The sequence below is a fragment of the Buteo buteo genome, chromosome 13, assembly GCF_964188355.1.
Source record: "Buteo buteo chromosome 13, bButBut1.hap1.1, whole genome shotgun sequence".
NCBI classification, from domain to species: Eukaryota; Metazoa; Chordata; class Aves; order Accipitriformes; family Accipitridae; genus Buteo; species Buteo buteo.
Genome location: NC_134183.1, coordinates 12,052,757 through 12,071,625, shown reverse-complemented (window position 1 = coordinate 12,071,625; position 18,869 = coordinate 12,052,757). Strand labels below are relative to the sequence as shown.

General features: G+C 59.0%; 2 protein-coding genes across 2 annotated transcripts in view; one reads left to right on the top strand and one right to left on the bottom strand.

Annotated features, from left to right (window-relative positions):
* ZNF710 (zinc finger protein 710) overlaps window positions 1–4,444 on the bottom strand; it is a 33,936-nt gene extending 29,492 nt beyond the window's left edge. The window contains exon 1 of the mRNA XM_075044739.1: window positions 4,347–4,444. The gene's annotated coding sequence lies outside the window, so the exon portion shown is untranslated. The remainder of the gene's footprint in view (window positions 1–4,346) is intronic.
* Window positions 4,445–9,055: 4,611 nt separating this feature from the next.
* Window positions 9,056–18,075, top strand: AP3S2 (adaptor related protein complex 3 subunit sigma 2). The gene is made up of 6 exons (XM_075044738.1): window positions 9,056–9,628; window positions 9,873–9,964; window positions 10,084–10,195; window positions 12,728–12,799; window positions 16,531–16,638; window positions 17,232–18,075. Exons 1-6 carry the CDS (start codon window positions 9,560–9,562, stop codon window positions 17,358–17,360), a joined length of 582 nt encoding a protein of 193 aa, XP_074900839.1. The 5' UTR covers window positions 9,056–9,559; the 3' UTR covers window positions 17,361–18,075.
* Window positions 18,076–18,869: the final 794 nt, after the last annotated feature.

The following is an 18,869-nucleotide window of genomic DNA, read 5'->3' as shown; positions in this document are numbered from 1 at the left end:
TCCCTCCTCTGAGCCATTCCTGGAAAGCAAGTATCACTTTTGGAGGTAAAACAGCATTTCACTAATTTCCCACTCATCCCTTCCTGCGTGAGTTGTGCATTGCTGAGCCGTGCAAGGCCCGGTACAAAACCCCGGTGCTTCTGCTCCTCACCGCCCTGTGCCGCACAGGCAGCCGGCTGCTCTTTGCCAACTGGCTCCCTGCTGGTCGCTGCTCTGGGACCTCCCTGAGACCTTGGCAGCCTGAGCAAATGATGCCCCAATCCTCCTTCATCCACTACCGCACCAACAATTCACACAGATCCTGTGCATTGAGGGAGACCGCGCTCTGTGCTGGCTGGATCTTGCCAGCTCAGGACTCCCTGGTGACCCGGGAGTGCATCTGAATGTACACCGGTCCCTCCAACTCACCACCTGTGAGCGTGAAAGCCCCAGGCTCCTGATCCCACATCTCATTCCCACAGACTTGCACGAGCCCAGTGTAACATTTTTGGCCCCCCCAGCCTTCAGGAGGGCATTGCCTGTTTCAAACTAAAAATAACGAGTCTTGTTTTTTTAAAATCCATTTGTACAACTTGGATGCCCCCACAGACTCCTGGACAGACCCCAGGGCTGCAGGATGTACCTTGTTCTAATTTAGCATCCTGCCCCTGCACAGCCTCTGGTGCTCCGACATCACCCAATTATCTCTTTTTTATTTCAGAAGCAAGCCTTTCAAAGTTTCACATGAACTTTCTACAAGTTTTTTCCTTGCCCTACACAAAAGAGCAATCTGGACACTGCCTGTCTCCCTCGTTTTCTCTGCTGTGAAATCAGAGGTGGCCTGAGAAGCAAGGAAGGAAGGAAGGAAGGAAGGGTGGGAGATGAGGCTTTTCTTCCCACTTGAGAATGTTCACAGCGATCCAGGAGACCTGGCATCTGAAAAAAAAAGAACCTCCCCTCCCCCAGTTACTTCTCCTTTACTAAAAACCCTATGGTACTCTGCAGCGAACATTGTGCAAATGTTCAGAGAAGCGGGAGGAGGGCGATAGCACAAGGGCATGGTGGAAGCTACATGCTTTACAGAGACATTTTTACAGAGGATGCTTATGTGTTGTTTCTATTTATTTTCATTAGAAATACTTTACTGTCACTCAAATGGTGGACAGACAGTTGAGAGTAAAGACCAGGAAAATTTAAAATCATGTTTCCCCCCCTTAATTTAAAGTTTGGGAAAGAAACTGCATTACGTGCTCATTCTCTCAGCGGGAGAACCCTGCTCCTCCATCGAAACCAGGGCAAAGAAGAGTGGCAGCCTCCTATTTTTTTAAATACAGAAACCCCTCCACAGCTCACTCCAGCAAGAGCACCCTTCCTGATCAACTTCATGCATTTCACTCCACTGCCCCATGCTTTTGACAGAAATTGTTTTTTTAGGGAAAGCCGCGCCTGGACGCGGGCGGGCTGACGTGGGTCCCTCTCCCGACACAAATGCCACCACGACTTGCTGCCGTTTGCGAGAAGGACCGAGGAGGACGAGAGCTGTGCACAGGGCTGGAGGACGAAAATGTGGGACAGCGGGACAAAGGGAAAACACTCATCACTGGATCACAGTCCTCTCTGCCCAAGGTCAAGCCCTGTGGGAAGGGCTCAGGGACCTCAGTAGGGACCGTGACTCATCCCAAGGGCTCCCGGCCGCCGGCAGGCACAGAGGACGGGACCGCGGCACTCCCGGCACATCTTGGCTGTCCAGCAACATTCTGCCGGTCAAACCTGTGCTGCCTCCATGGCAAGCACGCCCTGAGCAGGTATCTGGGACATTTCATGTACTGCCCTCGCTGCTGGTGAACCCATTCGCCGTCTCACAGGAGGAGATGTAACAGGTCGAGGGAAATCCAACCCCATGGTGGGCAGCAGAGGGAAGGGGAAGCAATGGCAATAAAACTGGCAGGAAACCCCACACTCCCAGCCTGCCGGGGACAGCACTCAGCTCTCCCCTTGCCTCTGGTCTGGCCCTGGCCTGGCAGAACACTAAGGACATGACCTGCTCAGCTGATAGTAAGGAGACCATGCTCAAGCAGGTGCTGAATTGGAGCCTACTTCTCAACAAAGAATAAATGTAAAATAAATCTAAGGAGTGTAGGCAACACTCTCACTCACAAGATTTTACGCTGGCACGTTCTTTGCAGTACAAAACCACCATTTTGCCTATTCCTTAACATTTCCAGTGGTACAGTAGAGCAGGGTGATGTTTGCGCTCATCCCTCTCTACACTGTGTTTCCTAAACTAACTTAAAAATGAAAAACCTTCTTTGCATTGTGGTCCAATAAAACCAACTAAACCCCCTTTCTCAGAGATTGAGCCAAACCCTGCCAATGTCAAAAGGAACAAGAGAAGACACGCTACTTGGGCACTGTGGAAGATGCTCCCATTCCCTCCTCTGCAGGTATCCGTGTCTGATCCTCCGAGTCACCTCCCAAGTTTAGGTTGGGAATGCTTCTTGGCGTGTAGCAGAGTCAAGTTACTGTGATCTAATTTACCATTTTATAGGGATATAATGGGATCACTATTCAAAGAAGGCATTAATGGAAGCCTGCTCACAGAAGAGGAGCCCAGCCCAGCAGATTTGTTATCTGGGCTCTGCCTGTGCTGGCTCTCGCTGAGGAGGATTTGCCTGGCTCCTGTGGGTGGGGAAGCTGTCACCCAGGGGTGGGAGCAGTGGGGACCGGTCGCAGCACTGCCGTTCGCTGCTGAAATGGTGTTTGCTGCCGCAGCTGCTGCTCCCTAACTGACTGTCAGGAGTTGGTTACCCCCTGGGGCTCCAAAGGGGACGCTGAGAGGAGTGTCCCTGTTGCGACTTCTCAAGAGTCTCCCTGGGAAAGCCGTGGGCCTGGGGTCTCCCTCCAACCTAAGACGCATTTGTGAAAATGCTGCAGCCAGCCCGGACTACCTGCGCAAATCAGACCGAAACCGTGTTTGCTGGAACCACTGAATATACGGCTTCGTGAGGCTGGTTGAAATCAGTGACATGAGCAGCCACCAAGCCGAGGCCGGGAGCGTGGTGTGGAGCGGGTCCCTCCCAGCAGAAGCGTGGGAGCCTGGCTGAGTTCGTGGTGCTGCTGGGTCCAGACCCGGTGGGAGGTCAGGCTCCGGGGATGTCGCCTTCCACTCCCATCACTCCCCCTCCTCTGCCCACACAGGCTGCTTACAAAGAAACTACTAATGATTGACTAATTAATTAATTATAACTAATTTAACCACCGCATCCTGTTGATCAACAGGGAGCTATCAAAGAGCTGCACAGACAGGGAGTCCCGGACCAGCCGCTGTCCCTAGCAGGGAAGCAGAAGACAAAGCAGCCCCTGGCCCGGCAGCAGCGATGCCCCCAACCCGGGACCCTCCCATGGAGCCATCCGGGGTCCCGACACCGGCAAATCTGGGGGTGCCTCCGTGACGGAAAGCGCAAGCGGGGCCTGCCTGATGCGGGACGGGGCAGTCTGGGCCTTGCGGAGACACCCACCCATTTCATTTCAGCTCCCCCCTCCCCGCCCGTGGCACTTTCCCTCTGTTGCTGTAAATACGGGGAGCACACCCGGGACAGCCGCCGCCGGGCCGGTCCCCAGCGCCTGGAAACTCTCCCCAAACTTCGGGCGCGGTTTTCGCCCCCGCCCCGGTCCCGGTCCCGGTCCCCAGCCGCCGGCCCGGGCGTCCCTCGCCGCCCCCCGCGGCCGCCTGGAGGAGGGGGGCGGGCAGCGGCTGCCCCTCGCCGCGGGACGAGGATGCGCCGGGTCGGAGCACCCCGGGGTGCTGCTCGGCGACCGCCCCGACACCCAACCCGCCCTGTCCCCCTCCGGACATCTCCCCCCCCCAGCCGCTCCCCGGAGCCCCCGCCGCTCCCCTCCCCGGTGCGGCGGAGCCCGGCCCGGGGGTGATGCTTCCACGGGGCTGCCGCGCTCCCTCCCTCAACAGGTAACGACCGGGCGGCCGGGAGCCGAGCCGAGCCGGGCCGGGCCGGGTCGGGCCGCCCCCCCCCACGCCCTCCCCGCAACTTTATCGGCCCCGCGACCGCGGAGAAAGTTTGCGAGCGGCGACGGGGAAACTTGGCGGCGGGGAGCGGGAGGGGGGGGTGGGGGGCGGCGGACCCACGTGCGGAGCGGGCATCGCCGCCGCCGGTCCGCCCCCCCCCCGCGTCCCCGTCCCCGTCCCTCCCGCCGCCATCGCTCCCGTCTCCGTCGCGGGGGGAAGGTGGAAGTGAAAGAGAAGGCGGCGACATCTCGGTGGCCCCGGCTGCGGACCGACGGTCTCCCCACGGTGGAGGGGGGGGCGGTGGAGGTGGGGGGGTGGGAAGCGCCCGGCGGCGGGGACTCACCGTGGGCTCCCACGGCGGCTCCGCAGGACGCGGGGCGGCGGCGGCGGCGGCGGCGGCGGCTCCGGGCCCGGCGCTGGGTGCGCAGGAAGGAAGAAGGAGGGAATGAGGCAGGGCTGACGTGAAGGGATGCAAAACAGCTCCTCCTAACTCGGCCGCCGGCGGCCGCCCTTTATCTCCCCGCCGTGCCCCCGCGTCGTCGTCCCCCCCCCACCAAGTTTCCCGAGCACCGCGATCCCCCCCCTCCCCGTTCTCCCCAACCCGCTCATCCCCCGGAGCCGGGTCCGCCCTCGGTACCGGTTGCGGGAAACAAAGCTGCGGGGCGCGGCTCGTCTGATGGTAATGGGGATGGGGGAGTCCGATGGGGACCCCCCCCGCGCCGTGCGAGAACGGTGCGGGCGCGGGGTCGGGCTGGCCGCGATCACCACCGGTCGCGGCCAACCCGACCCCACGCCCGCACTGTCCCCGCACAGCATCTCCTCCTCTGCAGTGGCCACCCAGGACCCCCGACCCCAGGCGTTATTTTATCCTGGAGGTGAATATCCCTTGATTTTGGGGGCTTATCACCCCATAGAGGGATGCTCAGGGGGGTTACACGCTGCCTGGAGGAGTTGTGTCCGTAGGAATGGGTGATGGGACACCTCTTTCCCCGTCGGCTGCCAGGCATTGCTCTCCTTCATGGTGACGGTAGGTGTATGGGAAGGATGAGCTGTGCCCCAGAAACCTTGCAGGGGTTACGTTATACCAGCCGATGGCAAGGCTCCCCTCTCCCCAAAATAGAAAGGGATGAGTGGAATTAGGGATGTTCCAGAAATCTGAGGGTCTTGTGGTGGGGAGATGCTCTTTACTCCCCCCAAGGGAGGCCACAGGCAGTGGTGGAGGGAGAGGCCAAGGTCTACCGCGGTGGGGAGGCAGGATGGGGCCGTGGTGGCAGAAGGTGGCAGGTCTCCAAAGGGAGGGACGGGGGTCATAACGTGGCATGGTAAGGGGAAGGGTTGGCAACTGCAAAGTGTCTTACAGCTGTGCACGGAGGACAGGAGCTCTGGCTCCCATCACGAGGAGGATGAGGGTCTCCTCCTCGTGGAAGAAGTTGTACATGAAGGCAGCTGGGATTTGGCTGGTGCATCAGGAGATGGAGATTCTCATCTCCATGGAAGCAGGTGGAGCTGGACAGACTAATCACAGCAAAGAGTTTGTCTAAAAACGCAATCCTTTGTCTGGCAGACGCACGTCTCGTTTCCAGTGGTTTTTTGTATTCTGGGGTGAAAATTGATCTCACTGATCCGTTTAAGCTGTCAGTGCTTGTGCTTATGGCTTCCTACATCCACCACGCATGTTGGAGGGCTGGCCGAGCAACCCCTGTCATGTTACTGCTGCTGCTGTCTGGCCGGCCCAGGTCAGAGCACTTCCAGAGACCTGACCCGGCAGACGTGAGCGTTCACCTAAACCAACATTTCTCTCCTCGTGTTTGCAATCCTGCCTCACCCTGCGAGCTTCGCTAAGGACCGACTTTGCCGGCGCAAATATTTGCAAATCTTAAAGGATCATGAACGAGGCCGAAGGAGATTCGCTCTTCTAAATTCCCATGGACGCCCCGGCCGTCGTGTGTGCCCAGAGCACGCCCAGCACACCAGCAGGACGTGGGGTGTGTGGGGAGGGCCAGGCATTGGTGTGGGGCAGCCTGAGCGCATGCAGCAGGACCGGGCTCAGAGGTGGGGAGCAGCCCCCCCGGCCCACCCGCCTGTTGGGGAGCAGCCCCGCGGCCGCCTCAGCCAATCCGGATGGGGAGACATGGGGGCTGCAGCCACCTCAGCCAATCAGGATGTGGAGACATGATGCCTCAGCCAATCAGGATGTGGAGACACGAGGCTGCAGCTGCCTCAGCCAATCAGGGTGTGGAGACATGATATCTCAGCCAATCAGGATGTGGAGACACGAGGCTGCAGCTGCCTCAGCCAATCATCGTGCTGGGCCAGGACCACCCACAGCCTCTTACAGTTGAGGAACACCAGGCGCCTGCAGAGGTCTCAGCCAATCAGAGGTGGTAGAAGTGAAGCTCAGCCAATCCGTGTCCCTCAGTGGAGGCCGGTGCCTCCCGCCTTTCCTGGAGGACAGCGGGTGGGATGTCCCCACTGGGCAACGTGGGCGCACCCTGCTTGTGGACGGTGCCAGCCTGGGGCAGGGGGGGGTCTCCATCCTGGAGGCACCCACAGCCCGGCCGTGGCCTGGGGCTGCTGGCTCTGGGTGACACTGCTGGAGCAGCGCCGGGGGCAGGGAACCCCCAGAGGTCCCCTTCATCTAATGCAGTCTTCAGCCCCCAGCGAGAGAGGTTCTGCCACCAGAAGGGTGCGATCTGTGACCAGAACAGCTGAAAATAGGAGATTTCCTTGCTGCCATCTAAGCTGATTTCTTGATTTCTCGACATACAGCATCCCACACGCAGCAGCAGTCTGTTGCCATGTTTCCTCTCGGCCAGCTTTTGTGGACTCCAGAAGTTCTTCCCCTCTCCTTTCCTTACAGGCCAAGTTCTTGGGCTTCTTCTCATTCTTCTCGCTGCCTCCTGGATCCCCTCCAATTGCCCCCGTCCCTGATGAAGCGCAGGGTCCCAAACTGGGCACCGGCTGCAGCCAGGGCTCCCCCCATGCTCAGCAGACCAACAACTGCCACGCCGGGGGTGCGAGGTGGCACTTGCCTCCTGCAGCAGCCGCCGCGGTCGCTCCTGGAGGTGGAGACCATGACCCTCTGCAGCCCTGCTCCGCGGCGGCTGCTCATCCCTGCACATGTCCCAGTCCTCCCGCAGAGCACCTCCTTGCACTTCTCTCTATTGAATCTCAGCTTGTTGGTTCTGGATAACATCTTTAACTTGTCAAGATGATTTTGAGCCTGGAGCTCATCCTGCCCAGCACTTCGGGCCCCTCCCAGCTCCCAGCTCAATGCTGCCTGCGGTTTCGGTGACCCCCTGCTCTGCTCCAGGTCCTCAGAGAAACACAGGCTAGACCAGGCCAGCCCCGGTGGAATTGCCCTCCTCCGGCACAGCCACTCTCCATCGGCGCGTCCTGTCGCCCACCGCTTCTGGGGTGCAGCTGAGCCATCACCTGGTGTTCCTGTGTGGGGCACGGTTTGTTATTTTGCTGACAAGGGCCTCACGTGGAGGCGTGTCAAGAGCCTTGGTGGATCAAGGCACGTGGCATGTACTGCTCTCCCGTCAGAGGAAGGGCTCCCGCTGTGCTGGTGTCATCCTCACAGACCGTTTCTTATTGCCATACCATCCCCTGGGCACGAGTGGTGATGGGCTGGTGCCGTGTTCGGCATCACCGTGGGAGTGGACGCCAGGGCAGGACAGCAGCATGGCCCTGGGGACAACTCACTTCCGTCTTCTAAAAACGGGTGCTGTGGTCACCCTCCTCCAAACCTGGTGCCCCTAAATGTCCTTTCCCCTGGCTCTCCTCCCTGTTGTCCTGCTCTCCTTCTCCCTTTGTTAATGTTGTTAAATGCCCGCTCACAAACAACCTTTTCATACAAAGGCTGGAGCAATGCAGGTTTCTCTGTATCCTTGATTGTTCCCTCCCTTTCCCCATTAAGTTATGGATCTTTATTTTCCCCTGTCTCCCCCTTCCTTCCAGTACTTCTAAACAGCACAACGAATCCTTTTCTTGTTGCCCTTGATGTCCCCTGCTACTCGTAACTCAGTCACGCCGTGATCTTTAGATTGTACCTTACGTGCTTCCGCAATTTCTTTACATTAATCTGGGATCATACACCCTTTGCTGTTTGCTTTTTGATTTCCTGGTCCTTAAAAAAACTGGTGCAACTGCAATTGTCACATGTGATTCTGTCTCCCTTTCCTCTTCAAAATAACTCTTCAGCAGATTGAGTTGTTCAGAGATCTAACAATTGTTTGTCTGTGGGTGGTGCCCGTGCAGCGGTAGAGGTCCTGGGGGGTCATAGGCTCTCTGGGTGTCACCCCCTCCACCGCTGCGGCTGATCACCTGGACGGAACTCCCCTGTGCTGTGCTCCGACCACAGCCCAAGGCTGGCGGCCCCATAAATAATGCTCGTCCCCCGGAGCCACTCTGATGGCTCGGCCCAGCTGAACGGCGACGCTGCAGCGGTAGTTTCACCGGGGCTGGCGGGGAGGAGAGCCCACAGGAGCAGCCGCGGCCGCGAGTGGCCCCCCAGGCCATGAGCAGGCCACCCTGGGCACCACGGCCGGCGGGGCTGGCCTGGGCCTGGGGGAGCCGTCGGGCCGCAGTGAGCGCAGAAAATGGCGGGCGGCTGCGACTCCTCCTGTAAAGCCCTTGGTGGCCCGGCCTGGCTGTCCCCAGGCAGTGGGCCTGGGTGGGGGGGCTTCTCCCCTCCCGGCAGCTCCTGCTGGGGACAGGGCAGGGGCTGGTGGGGCAGCGGGAAGAAGGGCTGAGCCGCAGGGAGAGGCGGGGAGAGCCGCAGGGCCGGCCCCGCTGGGTGCCGGGGGGGCAGCAGCCCCGCCCGGGCCAGGCCGGGGTCTGCTCCGGCCGCCCGCACTGCACCCCCGCCGCCAGGCCCCGCCGGTGACCTCTGACCCCGCCCACGACCACCCCGGCAGGCAAGGGAGCGGGCGCTTTAAGAGAGGGCGTGGTCTGTCGCCAGCTCCGCCCCGGCGAGGGGCCACGCCTCCCGCTCGCTCCGCCGCGGCGTGGCACCGCGCGGCTCCCGTCGCTCTGGGGCTGGTGCGCCCCCTGGCGGCGCGGCCGGCGGCGGGCCTGGGCAGCGTCTTCCCGGTGCGGGCGGCGGCGGCGGCGGCCCGGTTCTAGACCTGCCCGCGCCCTGCCCCGGCGGGGGCCGCGAGGAACGGTTGCCCCCTCCCCGGTCTGCCCCGGTGGCTGTCGCTGTCCCGGAGAGGGTCGGGGCAGGCCCCGGTCCAGCAGCCCGGCCCCCGGGAGCCCCCGGCCTTGGCAGTGGGAGAGCGACTGCGTCCCCGCCCGGGCGCCGCGGGAGGAGCGGCTCCGAGCGTCCCCCGGTCCCCGAGCCCCGGCACTGCGCGTTGGGCCGAGGCAGGGCCCCGGCTGCTCCGAGGCCGCGGGGTCCTCGCGGGGCCGCCCGGGTTCGGCCTGCCGGGAGCCGGTCCGGAGCGCCGCCCCGCCGCCGCGTTTCCGGGGCGGGCGAGGGGCTTCCTGCGGGGAAGCTGCGACCGCTGCCGCCCCGGTTCTGCTCCCGTCCCGTCCCGTCCAGCCGCCGGGATGATCAACGCCATCCTGGTGTTCAACAACCACGGCAAGCCGCGGCTCGTCCGCTTCTACCAGCACCTGGTGCGGGGGCCGGGGGCATCGGTGGGGCTCTGCCGGGGCTCTGGGGAGGCCCCGGCTTGCAGGGGTGATCGTGGTGGGGTTGGGGAGCCCTGCCTGCCTCAGCCCAGCGCCCAGGCCTGGTCCCCCGTGGCTGCCCCTGCGGCTGCTCCTGTGGTGCCAGTCCCTCGGGGCAGTGGGGGGAGAGCAGGGCATGTGGGTCCTGCAGGCCGTGCGGCCATGGGTGTTTGCCCTCGCCTTCTTGCAGGCGGAGGAGGTCCAGCAGCAGATTATCCGAGAGACTTTCCACCTGGTGCTGAAGCGGGATGACCACATCTGCAACTTCCTGGAGTGCGGCAGGTAACCCTCAGCCCCTCCAGCAAGGGGGGGCCCTGCAGGGCTGTCCCCTCAGCCAGGGCAGTATCTGGGCTGCATCCCCCCTCTCCTGAAAGTCTTCACCTCTGTTTGTGTCTCTGCAGCCTGTTTGGTGGCTCGGACTACAAGCTGATCTACCGCCACTACGCCACACTGTACTTCGTCTTCTGTGTGGACTCCTCGGAGAGTGAGCTGGGCATCCTGGACCTCATCCAGGTCGGTCTCTCTGCAGTGAGGTTCACTGCCCAAGAGTGGCTGGCAGGTACCTCCCCCCACAGCACAGTCCTTGCTGGGCGGCCTGGCCCCCGACACCTTTCAGGTGCACTTCGTGTCTGTGGCACCTCTGTGCCGGCCCTTCTGGAAGCGACTGAGAAGCTGTTCAGGGGGCTGTGATGCGGAGGGGGAGCTGCGTGCGCGTTAGCAGATACACAGCTCCTCCACCTGGAAGCAGCGGGGGAAGTCAATCTGAATGAATTTCTTTAAAAAATAGAATCGTAGAATCATTTAGGTTGGAAAAGACCCTTAAGATCATCGAGTCCAACCATTAATATAGAATCATAGAGTACCAGGTTGGAAGTGACCTCAAGGATCATCTGGCCCAACCTTTCTGGCAAAAGCATGGTCTAGACAAGATGGCCCTGCACCCTGTCCAGCCGAATCCCCAATGTTGGGGAATCCACTACTTTCCTGAGGAGATTATTCCAATGGCTGATTGTTCTCATTGTGAAGAATTTTCCTCTTGCGTCCAATCGGAATCTCCCCAGGAGTAACTTGTACCCATTACCCCATGTCTTTTCCATGTGACTCCTTGTAAAAAGAAAGCTTCCATCTTCTTTGTAGCCACCCTGTAAATACTGGAACATGGTGATAAGGTTTCCCTTAAGCCTTCTTTTCTCGAGGCTGAACAAACTCAGTTCTCTCAGCCTTTCCTCATACAGCAGACTTCCCAGGCCTTGGATCATCTTTGTGGCCCTTCTCTGGACCCTCTCCAGCCTGTCCATGCATTTTTTGCATTGCAGGGACCAAAACTGAACACTGTATGTGAGGTGTGGCCTGCCAAGCACTGGGGAGAGTGGGATAATGACTTCTTTATCTCTGCTAGTGATGTGCTTGTTGATGCAACCTAGCATCCTGTTGGCTTTCTTTGCTGCAGCAGCAGCACACTGTTCACTCATACTGAGCTTGTTGCCCACCAGGAAGGATCCCCAGGTCCCTTTCCACAGAGCTGTGTCCCAGCTGGGTAGATCCCAGCCTGTGCTGCACTCCTGGATTATGTTGTCCCAGGTGCAAGACCTTATATTTGTCTTTGTTGAACGTCATAAAGTTCTTGTTAGCCCACTCTTCCAGCCAATCCAGGTCTTCCTGCAGGGTGGCTCTCCCGAAGTGTCCACTTCCCCACTCAGTTTGGTATCATTGGCAAACAAAGTGTTAACCTAACACTGCCAAGTCCACCACTAAACCATGTCCCTGAGCGCCCACATCTATACATCTTTTAAATACTTCCAGGGCTGGTGACTCAACCACTTCCCTGGGTAGCCGGTTCCAAGGATTGATAACCCTTTTGGTGAAGAAATTGTTCCTAATATCCAATCTAAACCTCCCCTGGTGCAATGTGAGGCCATTTCCTCTTGTCCCCTTACTTGTTACTCGGAGAAGAGACCAACCCCCACCTTGCTACAACCTCCTTTCAGGTAGTTGTAGAGAGCGATAAGGTCTCCCCTCAGCCTCCTTTTCTCCAGGCTAAACAACCCCAGTTCCCTCAGCTGCTCCTCGTAGGACTTGTCCTCCAGGCCCTTCACCAACTTTGTTGCCTTTCTCTGGACACGCTCCAACACCTCAGTGTCTTTCTTGTAGGGAGGGGCCCAAAACTAAAAGTACATTTTAGAAATTGTTTTCAAACACTGCATAGACTTGTAATGGGACCTTTGCTAAATCCGGCTAATGGTAGGTGTGAGAGTGTTGGCGCAGGAGGTGGCAGGAGCTGCGTGCCCTGCTCGGGTCACCTGCCTTGTGATGCATTTCCCATAACTCGGCCCCTTTCAGGCTGTTCTGGTTGGCTGCAGCCCTGCCCTGAATGCAGCCGCCAGCCATTGTCCCAGCACTGCAGCAGATCAGGACATTGACACCTGGGTGTTTCTCCCAGAACAGCTGAGTCCCATGTTTCTGTGCCCTTGACCTTGTGCCAGGCCCCTTGAGGGGGTGCCGGGTGTGCGGGCAGCACTGGTAGCACCTGAAGACAGCAGTGAGCAGGTACACACTGGTGCTGTGAGGGAGCTTGTCTGGGGATGGAGGAGGAGCCCTCCACGCTGCCTGGGTTGGACCCACCATGGCCTCCCTTTGCAGCTGGCCCAGCCAGGACCAGGCTCTCGTTCCAGCTGCAACCCCTTGCCAAGACAAGCCCTCTCCTCGAGCAGGTCTGAGCTTCATCTGGTTTCTGCGGTGTAGCGAGGACTGGCACTGATGCCCACGTGGCAGTCTGCTGACCCCATGCTGCTGCTGCAGTACTGGGGGTCCCAGGCAGCCCCTGGGCTGGGCCTCCCTGCGTTTGCCCTGAGAACAGGCACTTTCCTACCATCAAAAGGAGATGGGGTTGTTGAGAGGGTTTTGTTCCCTGCTCAGGGGGATACCCTGGGGCACAACAAGTTTCTGGTCAGGGCTGCGGCTTTTTTGCCTGCAGGCCCTGGGGCTGTGAGTGGGAAGCATCTTGCAGTGGTCTTCTGTACTGACCTTCCCTTCCTGCCACCTTAGGTGTTTGTGGAGACACTGGACAAGTGCTTTGAGAATGTCTGTGAGCTGGACCTCATCTTCCACATGGACAAGGTGGGTTGTAGTTTCTGTGTGCTCCTTTGGGCCAGTGCTGTTGTTCACTCCAGCACATGGCTGCCCCAGAGCCCTACCCTCCCTAGAGCCTGCGCTCCCACGGGCAGGAGCTGGCCCAGCCTTGAGCTCTGGAGCCTTTCAGGAGAGGCTGTTGGTACATTAGGCGTCACTTTTGGGGAGAGATTGAAATCCCGGGTGGGGAAGTTGTCAGCCAGGGGTCTTCATAAACTGCTTACATTGTGTCCTCCTGACAAGAGATCTGAGTTGCTGGGCTCTGTTCTGAGTCCTCCATGGGTAAGCTCTGCTCTTGGAACTTGCCCCATTGCATTGCTGCTGCAGGGCTGTGTTCTCTGCTGCAGCACGGCCGTGGGTGGGAGGGGGTTGGGGGCTGTCCTGGTGATTGTCACTGATGCTGGGTAACCATGCGGTCAAGTGACAGGGATCTGCGCTGAGTCTTTGCTCTTGTCTCCTGTACAGGCTGGTGTTGATGGAGCTGGGCAGGCTCTGGTGGTGTGCAGGGGTGTTCTGCCTCTTCTTGCTGTACTGTGGGGCCCCTTGGGAGTCTTGTCAACATTTTAGTAGAGCTGCAGGAAAAAAAAGGGAATGAACAATGGGAGTGTTTGGAATACACAGCCTTTAATGCTTCCTTTTTAGCTGGACAGAGTTTCTGGGAGGAAGCCTGTCTTCTTTGATGATCTCATAGATGGGGCTGAAGATAGCTGGGACTATGCTTAGAGAAAGGAGGGGCTTAGCTGACCTGTGCTGGACTTGTGTTGCTGTTGATAAGGGCTTTCTTGCTTTGTTGAAGACAAAACATGCCAACAAAGAACGCAGAGGAGTGGAAAAAAAAATCAGTAAGGCTGTAAATGTTCCCTTTCTGTTGGCTATTCCAGCTTCTGGACTCTGGCAGAGAAATGGAGTTAGCAAATCTTAGAACGTGATCTGGATCAGCTGAATGTACTAGGAATTGATGAAGTAAGACTTTGATTTCATAATTTGCCTGGCTGTAAGCTTTCAGAAATGTTCTAACATTGATTGTCTTGTCAGCAAAAGTGTTCTTATCAAAGCAAGCAAAAGGAGAGGAAGGAGGAAGTCAGAAGGAAGGAGGAGTACCTGCAGGAGAAGTGATGGCAGCCACCCAGATCACCTCTGGCCTCATCTGGGGGAGGGTGTGCTCTCAGTTATGTATTTTGTGGTGTGACCAAGACCTGACAGCTTTACACTCAATCTGCAGCCCACAGGCAGAGGAGATTACCCTGTTGCTTGTCTGTTTTGCCGGCAGTAGCACAGATTGCCCTTCCTCTGAACTCTTCTGCCAGGCAAAGGGTTCAAAGGAGATGGGAGTTGGGAGGGTTTCTGATCGGGGAAACCCTGGGCTCGGTCACCCCAAGGCCCTCCTACCACTCAGGCTTGTTTACTGCCTGTCCTGTGCTCCCGCTGCTTCCCAGCCTTGACTTCAGTCCTTGGCCACTATCAGTTGGTCCTTTCGTCTCTCTTCCTATATTTGGCATGTATTTATTTCTCAGATGTGTTGATGTTGAGTGCCTGTGCTTCCAAGCGCTTGGTTGCAGATGGGCGGTGTTGGGGGTGCTGGGAATATGCAGGTCTGTCCTGTTGGTCCCTGGGTCTTGCCCTCGGATGCCTGGGCAGGGCTTTCTCCAGCTGTGATGCTGCCCCAGCGCTCCCACAGAACCCTGCCTCCGGGACTTCAGTCTGTCAAGAGCAGTGCAGGGCATGGTGCTACCCCTCTGCTCTGGCAGATGGATTGCAGAGTTTGTGAGTTCCCTATTGGAATGGGAGAAATGAGGGCAATGTCAACGGGAAAGCATTGATTTGTTGAGCAGAGACTTTGGCTATGAACAACCTCAACCCAGCAGGTTTTGGCTGGGATTTGGGTGCAGCTTTGTCTGGGTCCTGTGATTTTCTATTATTGCATTAAGATACACGTTACACTCTGTATGCAGCACAGGGTCCGTGAAATGAGACCTGCTGTGGGTTTCAGGTCCCTGCTCTTGCAGCAGGCAGCTGGACTGGGCCATCGAGTCTGTGGTTCTTGGGCACCAGTGACACCAGTGCTTTTAGGCTGTCAGCTTTGGGAGCAGCAACCTCAGAGCTGCAGGGCTTCCTCTTTTGCAAGGGGAGGCTGGAGCCACAAAGCCTTTGGGAGGCTCAGAGGCAGCTGTTGCCCAGCCCCTGGTTGTTCTTCGTACTTTGGAGGAGAAACGTGAGTTTTCCTCAGCAGCTGCAAGGTCCCAGAGAGGACATGGTTTGTTCAGGAAATGCTGTGTTTCAGTTTGGAAAACAAAGCTTGCTTGGGATTTCTGCCCTGTTGGTTTCGGTCCAACTTGGGGTGAAGCCAGATCTTGAAGGAACAACATTTCCTGCAGCCAAGATGCTCTGTTCTGGGGAGCTGCTAGCGCCGTCCGGTGCGGTGTTTGCCAGGGCTGGGCTGAGCTGACACTGTGCTGCGGGACAGTAGTTCCAGTGCTGTGGGTGTCCCGGGAATGTGCTGTATCGCCCGTGGCTCGCCCTGTGCAGTGCTGATCCCACACACGTTGCTGCTTCTGTCACTGTTGGAGCAGGACGGGACCCATGGTGAGCATCAGGCTTGCTGTTTGCGCAAAGCTGGGTTTCCCCTTTCTAGCAGATTCTCCGGCTTGCTTTATTTTTCACAGCATTGCCCTGGTCGTATTTGCCACACAGCATTTACAAGTGCAACCTGCCCTCATGAAGCCATAAAACGATATAATAACTTAACCATCTTCCATTAATAGCCTATTTCACGGAAGTAACCAGAGAGCCATAAATTCATTATCTGTGCTGGGTGGTTGTTGAGACCTGCTGACTTAGCAAGGAAGGTTGGGCTGTGCAGGATGGTGGAGCTGAATGTGGGTTGCAGCCACCTGGCATGGTGGGGGATGTTTGTGTTTTCCTGGATTGTAAACCAGGATGGGCCCTTTCTCCTATGGGGTATCACCGGTCCTCCCCGATGGGGCTGGCAGGAGGGAGCAGCTCATTGCCTTGAGACTGCTCCATTTCATCCTTGGATCCAGGCAGACCCTGGGGAAGGGAGCAGACTCTCGTAGCGTTTTTGTGCTTTTTCTGTGTGTGTGTCACAGTCCCGTCTTTCCTAAGAGAAAGCAAAGAAGTTGGGCTCTAGCCTGGCTTTCTGGGTAGAAGAAACTGGTTCTGGGAAGAAGTGTCCTGCGCGGTGGCTCCGGGAGGCCCTGGGGTCTCTGCTGCCTTGTGGGCTCTTCTCCAGCATGCTTTCTAGGCAGGGAGTTGCTCCTGGTTGTGACCTGCGTCCCAGCCCAGGGAGGCATCAAGCTTCGGATGAGGTGTCAGAAGTGGTGCAGCCAGGGTGTGCCAGCGAGCTGGGTCAGACCTGGCCTCTCTGGGGGCAGCCCTGTGCCTGGTGGTCCAGTGGGCAACATTTGCTCCTGTCCCTGTGGTAGGTGTCCTCTAGAGCAGAGGTACAAGCACGAAATGGGGCTGTGGGACCATGTGCTGAGGACCATGGCGGCCCTCTTGCTCTCCGGGCAGCCAGCTGCCGGGGCTGTGTGGGCTGAGGGGAGGATGGGGCTGGATTTGTGTCTCTCGGGGAAATGCCAGTCCCCAACACGCTTCTGCAGCAGTGGCTGCTGGCACTCCTGGCTGGTCCGTAAGCTGGGCTGGGTTTGCAGCCTTCCTTTCCCATCCCTTCCCATGCCTTCCCTTCCCTGGCCTCGCAGGTTCACCACATCTTGCAGGAGGTGGTGATAGGCGGCATGGTGCTGGAGACCAACATGAACGAGATTGTGGCACAGGTGGAGGCCCAAAGCAAGCTGGAGAAGGCAGAGGTGAGTGCAATGCTGTGGCTCTCCCCCGTGGGAGGCTGATGTACTCCAGACTGTAAGGGGGGACAGCCTGTGGGGTCTGGAGCTGGCGCATATGGGGTATCCCCAGTATCCCTGGTTTTTGCCTGCCTGAGTCCTTGGGGAGAGGGCTGGGGGCATCCCTCCCCAGCTGTGCTCTGTGCTGTTTAGGAGCGTAGGGAGCAGCCTGAGCATGGAAATGGCTGTTCCCATTAAGGTTAATAACCTGAGGTAGTGAAAAGTTTATTGCCCCTGTTTGCACTGTCATTGTGAAGGTGCATCTGCGCTCGCATCACATGGAAGCACCGTGCTGCTGCTCCCAATATAGGACCGGGTCCATCAGCAGCGCGGGAGGTGGGCGTGGGGGCTGCTCCCTGGCTGCACCCGTGCCGAGCCACACATGGGGGGACGTGGCTGGGCCCTGGGGCTCGGGGGAGGCAGGGCAGCATGGGGCAGGGCTTGGTTCAGGGACGCTCCTGCAGCAAAGTGCAGGGCTGAGCCGGGAGCAGCCTGGAGCCCCTCACAGAAGGGCTGCGGGGGGCAAGGGGCTGGCAGTCACTGGTCTCTCCCATTGGCAGGGAGGCCTCTCAGCCGCTCCTTCCCGCGCAGTCTCGGCTGTGAAGAACATCAACCTGCCAGAGATCCCTCGCAACATCAACATCGGAGACATCAACATCAAAGTGCCCAACCTGTCACAGTTCATGTGAGCGTCCTGTGGCAGGGAGGGCTGCCCACGCACGCAGGCTGTGGCCTGGGCTGGCTTGGGGAGAGGAGCTGGGCTATGCTGGGTTCCCCCTGCCCCTTCTGGGTCTCTGCCCGTGTGGCACATGGTGAGCCCAGTGTGCTGCCGGGGGGCCTGGGCTGGCTGGCGGAGGGTGGGGAGCAGTGATGGGGCTCAGCAAGAATGGGGTGGTGCTGTCTGCCTGTCACTGTGGACCTGGGCTCAGTTCTGCTCTCTGGTCTCCCAACAAGGGTGGCCTTCCTTCCCCTCCCTGTGGATGGGCAGCCTCTCTCCTCGCTGTGGGGGGAAGAGCCAGGTCCTGCCTCTCCCAGCATTTCTTGGGATTCCCAGTTGTAAAAATCTACCTGTAGCTGATGGCTCCTGCAGGAGCTCTAGGTTGTCATCTCCTCCATCCTCCCCGGGCTGGGCTGTCCCCTGCCCAGCATTCCTGCACCCACCCTGGTCCAGCTTGCTGGACCTGGTGCCCCAGGCTGGATTGGTACCAGCCTGGTTGGGGTTGCTCATTGGAGCTGCTGTGAGCTCTGGAGCTGGGGCCAGCGTGGGTGGTACCTGCTGGAGATGCTGGCAGTGAGAGGGAAGGGAGCTGCCACTGCCTGGGCTGGTGGCTGGGTTGGGGCCAGGCCAGTCTGGGGCCTCCTGGAGCATGTCCCTGTGTCCTAATAAATCACCGTGTGAACTTGTGTCTGCTGTGGGTGCTGCTGGCCCTGTCCCAGGGGCAGCACCGGGAAGGGGAGCACCAGGAGGGCGTTGTGGGGTCCATGGGGGGCCTCTCATGGGGCGGCTGCAGCCCTGGGGGACTCTTGGCTGGCGGAGGCTGGTGTCTGGGCTGTTGCATGAGAGTGGGAAATGGGGCCCTGGACCTAACGTGGGGGAGGGCATGGGCTCTGGGGTAGGGTCCCTAGCTGCACCCTGCCCTGCTCTCCAGGGCATGCAGGGGGGACCACGATGGCCCCACATGGGCTGTGACAGCAGTGTCCCCTGCTTTGGGCCTTTGGAGGCAGGGTCACCAGCCTGCAACGTGCCAGTGCCCGCTGCCCTCCTGCCAGCTTTCTTGCCTTCTCTCTCTGCTGCAAAGCATCCCTGATCTGCTCTCAGGGCAGCTGAAAGCCCTGTACTGCTGGGCTCGACAGGGCATGTGAAGGCTGTGGGGCTGGGGCTAGTGTCCCCCTGAGGCCTGGGGGGAATGGGGGCTGGTCCTGGGTGTTGGAGTGAGCATGCCTGCAGGGGATGGGCCAGGTGAGGATGGGCCAGGCTGGGAGGTCCCTGAGCTGTGGGGCTTCTCAAGCTGGGTGCCCTGTGCCTCTGGCTATGCCACAGCTCCATCTGGCCATCTCTCCTCTGGTCTGGTTTGGGGGCCCTTTCCTCTGCTTTCCCTCTGTTGGTGAGCTGAGCTCCCAGGGGCTCTGCCTCCACCTCCCCTGGCAGGGAAACCATGACTCTGCCTGGAAGGAATTTTTCTGCTGTCTCCCCTCCC